The following is a 5,548-nucleotide window of genomic DNA, read 5'->3' as shown; positions in this document are numbered from 1 at the left end:
GCCCGCACACATTTAACAGAAACCTACCGTAGGATGCAGCCCGCACACATTTAACAGAAACCTACCGTAGGATGCAGCCCGCACACATTTAACAGAAACCTACCGTAGGATGCAGCCCGCACTGCGAGGTACAGACCCCAAAGCGCGGAGAGCAATGACCCCAACAGTTTTGTGTACACCTGTGCATTCCACAACAGCCCAAAGGTGGACACTGCCCGGAGTCCACCAACAGACCCTACAGGAGACATGGAGCACCACGCTCTCTCCACAGACACCGGGCTGCTATCCAGCCACAGGGAAGAACGGAGGTCCGATACACGCGGCACCCTGGTTGGGCTCAAAAGCATGATACACAAACGGGACAATATGACATGATCTCAGTCTCATGAACTCTCTTAAAAAAGAAATCACTGCCCTGGAGTAAGTGCTGACTCACAGTGAGCGTACAGGGCAGCTGAGAACTGCCCCTGTGGGTTTCCGGGAAGGTAACTTTGAGGAGCGAACGGCGGCTGTCAGATTTGAACTGCGGACTTTGTGCTTAACAGTCCAACTCACAACCCCCTACACCGCCAGAATCGGGACGCTTATGAATGCCCTGGGAGGAGCAAATTCCAGGAGACAGACAGTAGATTAGTGGTTACCAGGAGCTGGGGGAGGATGAGGTGGGAGTTACTGCTTAAGGGATCTTGATGAACCAAGGAGAGGTTGTGACTCAAATCACCACCCCTAGTTTCCTTGGGACGTGTGGTCTGCTGAAAGACAACCACACCTCCGTCTGAGCCTTTGCATGGCGCATCAGAGCCGCCTTGAAAGCAGGGGGGCATTCCCAGGGACATCCATCCGTACGTCGAGGAAGAATAACCATCAGTGGGGCACGTTGGACGTCTCCATCTGCAGTGGCCGAGGCTGAGGCCAGAGGCCACAGAACCCGAGGGACAGAGCAGAGGAACCGTGAGACACTCTGAGAGGCGAGGCAGAGCCTAGGCTGGGCTTCCCGGCCCACCGAGGCAAAGGCCAAGGGACTATGGACCAATGATGTATCCTTACTGTTCAGTGATCCTGACTTGTGGCAGCCTGTTAGGCTCTCTAAGAAACCCCATACTTGTGAGTTTTATCTGTGAGTTCTGCGTGTATTACTGAACCCACCTGCAAAGGCACGCGTCACAGGGAGAGGCTTTGGTGTCATGTACTGGGGCCCTCACGCCATCGTCAAAAGGACTGGGTCCCTTTTGCGACGAAAACGTTTTGGGAATCGATGGCAGCAGTTTGTACGACACCATGAATGTAATTAATGCTGTGATTATAGATTGGATTGTGTCGTGCACACGCCCCACGACTAAGAAAAATGTTAGAATTCCTAGCCTCTGTCTGTCATAATAATTCCACCGGGGAAGGTGCTGTGTTTGTTCTGCGAAGGAAACAGGGTGTGTGGGGGGTATCCCTTAACCCAGTGTCTTTGGAGAAATCAAAGGTTAAACAAGCAATCCAGAGATGCAGAGTTGGGGAGAGAGAGGCCAAGCCAGGTGAGGACTGCCCACGAATGGAAGATCAAAGACAAAGGACCTTCCTGCCGAGCCAACAGAGAGAGAAATGGGTATGCACAAAACGTGGCACAGACACACACTGGAATGCAGTGCCAGCACCCTTACATTGTGAGAAAGTAAATTTCTGCTTCTCAAAGTCACCCCCTTGTGGTACATCTTCTGTTACAGCAGCACTAGCTAATGGAGATGGTCACGGAAGCACATAAAGAATGGCTGGACATTTTGTCTCATCTATTGTGCCACAATAAAATACAATTAAAGAGAGAGAGAGAGGTTATTCTTGTTGCCATGGTAACTTAGCAACCTAAAGCTATACAACCAACCAGCCAGGCTGTGGTGGTCTTCAGGGGGGGCGGTGGGTATGCAGGAAGCCACAACCTTTCAGAGTGCTGAGCACCTACTAGGTGCTAGGAGCAAGCAGCACCTTGCTCTGGCTCCCGTACAGGTCTGGCACGACTAGCTCATTGTAGGGTTGGACACATGGAAATGCAGAGTCCGACCAAATGGCCGGCAGTCACAGAACCTTGAGTGGCGGGGCCTGAGCCTCAATCCTGTCCCGCGCCCTTTCCGACACCCAGTGCTTGCCTTGAGCCTCACGGGGCTGCCCTGCTGCCGTGGGTGCCTGAATTGACACATGGGTCAGGGCGAATTCCTTTGCTACTGGCAGAGAGCGGGGTTGAGAGGAAGGGGCCACAGGTGGGGGTCAGTGGATTTCGTGATGTATCTGGTACTTGACACGCCAGCAACATTCCCACCACCACCCAGGGGACTTCTGTGGTCCCACGGACAATGCGCCCCCAGAGGAGCACTTTCTGTCTCATGGATGGAAGGAGATTCCGAGAGCTCAGTCCAGCTGAGGAGCAGCAGAGCCAGGTGAGAGACCAGCGCATGTGCTGCCAGGCTCAGCCTTCGAGGGTCCTGGGCAGTGGAGGAGGAAGGGGAGGGAGTACTGAGAGAGGAACGCATAAAGGACCCATGGTCTCCCTCCTCCCTGAACCTGGAGAGAGGTGGGAGGACGTGGGAGAGTGTGGGTTTTCTACTTAGATCCAGAAAGTCCTGAGTTCAAGTCCCAGTAGCCAAGGTCAGATTACCTAATAAGCCAGGCAAGCACAGGTCTACCTATGCCTACTTACTGGTTCGAGTGAACAATTTCAACTGTTTTTCACCACGTCCTGGTGAAACCCATGTGAAATTGTCACTACATATTAATAAGCACAAGTAAGCCTGTGCTTACCTTGCTGACTGGGTATTCTGCTCCTGGTGGGATCTGCCACTTTGAAAGAGTCTTTGATTCTGGAAGAAGGTGCTGTGGGGTATGAGCAAACATTGGTAGCTTATTTTGTGGCTGGCAAAGCTTGCTCCCGGACCTCCTATCAACCTGAGTTACAGACCCTGACCCTGGAGGTAGCAAGAAGTCAACAAGTGGAGCTCCCTGCTGTCCAGTGGATTCTGACTCACAGTAACCTCACGGGGTAGCGTCCATAGGCTGTCCAAGGCTCTACATCATTACAGAAGTGACCGCCCACATCTTTCTCCCGCGGACCAGTTGGTGGGTTCAAACCTTCTGGTTGGCAGACTTTCACTTAACCCACCGCACCACCAGGGATCCTTGGAGGTGGCAACAAACACAATGTCACCGAATTGACTGTGACGGAGACCTGCTCCATAGGATTTCTGAGATAAGAGAAGGCAGCCTCATCTTTTTCCTTTGGAGAAGCTGGTGGGTTCGAATTCCCAACCTTGTGGTCAGCAGCACCATGCTTATCCAGTGATGTAGCAACACCCCAAACAAACAAAGAAAACAAACTCTCCACCTGATCGCTCACCTGGAAGACAGGGGGGAACTGCCTCTGTGAGTTTCTGACATGAAACTGTAACTCTTCCCAGGCGTAGAAAGCCTTATCTTCCTCCCTCCGCTGGTAGTTTTGAACTGCCGACCTTGTGGTTAGCAGCCTCATGCATAACCCACTACACCACCAGGGCTTCTTACTACGTAGCAAGAAAACTAAAATCAAACTCACTGCCATCGAGTCAATGCTGGAAAAAAGCATTGTGGGCTTCTGAGATGTTTAACTGTTTACTGGAGTGGAAAGCCCAGTCTTTCTCTTGAGGAACTGCTGGTGGCTTTGACCTGCCGACCATGGGGACTGCAGCCCAACACACAACCACTATACCAACAAGGCTCCTTCCACATAGCAATAGCAGAATGAATTGTGGCTGTTAGGTGCCCGGAATTGGCTCTGACCCATAGGACCCTACGCACAATAGAGCGGAACCCTGCCTGGTCCTGTGCCATCCCGAATGTTCCTTTGCTGAGCCGATGGGTGCAGCCACTGGGCCTTCCTCTCGTTTGCTGCCCTGCCACTTTACCAAACAGAGGTCCTCGGGGGAATGCATCCTGCTCCTTTGGAGCAGCTGGTGGGTTTGAATCCCCAACCTTGTGAGGTCAATTCCCACTCCCTTTTTACAGATGAGAAAAGAAAGGCTTGAGGGAGATGCATGAGTGACGTAGTCAAACCAGAGCTGGTATTTGAGCTCCAGCCCTTGCACCTGCATGGTGAACAGAGCCACACCCAGCAAGGAGGGGCCATTATCAGGCCAGGTGAGCCTCTGACCTGGGCCAAGCTTTTCTCTCCCCCAAAGGGTACAGGCCATTTTTAGGCAGCACCTCCAAGTATGCATGTGTAGGCTGCGCGCTCTACAATTCCACTCACAGTTAAGTGTGGACGGTGCCCTAGGAGCGCTTTCTTCTCTACATCACCAGGAGGCCCACTGTTCCATTCTTACCCTTCCCTCTGTGGTGCCCACACCATCTGCCTCTCACTTGCCCACCCTGTAGTTAACATTTCAAGGGACCTGATAAGGAAGTGAAGTCAGCTATTAGGATCCTCTTCAGACGTCTCTTTTGCTGATCCCGAAGCCGGCACCCCACTCACTGGCTGCTTCCTTCCACCCTCAATCCTGGGTGGGAGCTGGGCTGCTCACTGTGCTGTGGTCTGGGCCCAGCGTATGGAGCAGAAGCAAGCCTTCTGAGCAGGAGAGCAGCCGTTAGGCTGGAGCTCAGCCACCTGGGCAAGAAGTCCTGAGAGGGACAATTCAATGTACTCGGCCCAGAGAGACAAAAATCCTTCCTGATGCCTCCTCTCTTTCAAAGCTTGCTGGTGTGATCTGGCCTGGAAATGTCAGCCAGCACTGGACCTCTAGGGATCAGAGACTCAGGTTCAAAGTCTCCTGGAGCATCCTTATCCAACCCGCTTGCCCGATGGTGGGAAAAACACTTCATCACACAGGGCCTCAATTTCCTCCCCTGTGAACAGGCCTACCGATGCCTATCATACAATTCCACGAGTAAGAGGCCTTTGGCAAAGGCTCCAAAGAGGTTCATTGTTATTTTTAATGACAGTAACAAAGGTTGTTGTAACAACCTGGGACTCCTGAGCTATTCTCAGGGTAAGCTGTCAGTCTGGGCAACACAGGCCTCGTGTACCTGCATTTCGGCTGGGGGCTTTGCGGCATCAACCATTCAGAGCAATAGCTGCTAACCCTGGACATCTGAACAGCATGTCCATGATATTTTCTGTTAAGCTAGAAAGAGTTTGCAGGGAGTCTGCGCCTTAAATGCAGAAGGCGATGGGAGATGGAGAGCAAGCTTTGGTGGCCCATCTTCCCTAGCCCAGTTGGCCTTGATACCGCTCCCTCTCTCTGTGGCCCGCATGCCCAGCTTCTCTGAGTGGGCCTCCACTTTGTCCCACACTCTCATCACACAGAGGAGGTCCAAGGGTCACTTACTCTTTTGGCGGGTTGACATCCTCTGGTCGGGTCTCAAAGAACTGAAAAACTTCATCACACTGTGAAATGTGTGGAGGCAGTCGGACCAGTGCCTGTGGTGAGATGGGAAGAACATTAGGCAGCAGGTCACCTTGGGTCAACACGATGGGAAAGGCTTAAAGACTTCACCACCCACTCACCCACCCAACCAGTCAACTAATCAACTAGTTAAAAAA

General features: G+C 52.4%; 1 protein-coding gene across 3 annotated transcripts in view; it reads right to left on the bottom strand.

The window, feature by feature from the left end:
• SH3PXD2A (SH3 and PX domains 2A) overlaps positions 1-5,548 on the bottom strand; it is a 184,288-nt gene that overhangs the window by 96,654 nt on the left and 82,086 nt on the right. For all 3 annotated transcript variants that reach the window (XM_030885935.2, XM_004700943.2, XM_030885936.2), the window contains exon 4: positions 5,334-5,425. In XM_030885935.2, coding sequence (XP_030741795.1) covers positions 5,334-5,425 — 92 coding nt within the window. The remainder of the gene's footprint in view (positions 1-5,333; positions 5,426-5,548) is intronic.

The sequence above is a fragment of the Echinops telfairi genome, unplaced genomic scaffold (genome assembly GCF_000313985.2).
Source record: "Echinops telfairi isolate 266 unplaced genomic scaffold, ASM31398v2 ScPeMD7_70;HRSCAF=299, whole genome shotgun sequence".
Classification (NCBI taxonomy): domain Eukaryota; kingdom Metazoa; phylum Chordata; class Mammalia; order Afrosoricida; family Tenrecidae; genus Echinops; species Echinops telfairi.
This window is presented reverse-complemented; position numbering and strand designations above follow the sequence as displayed.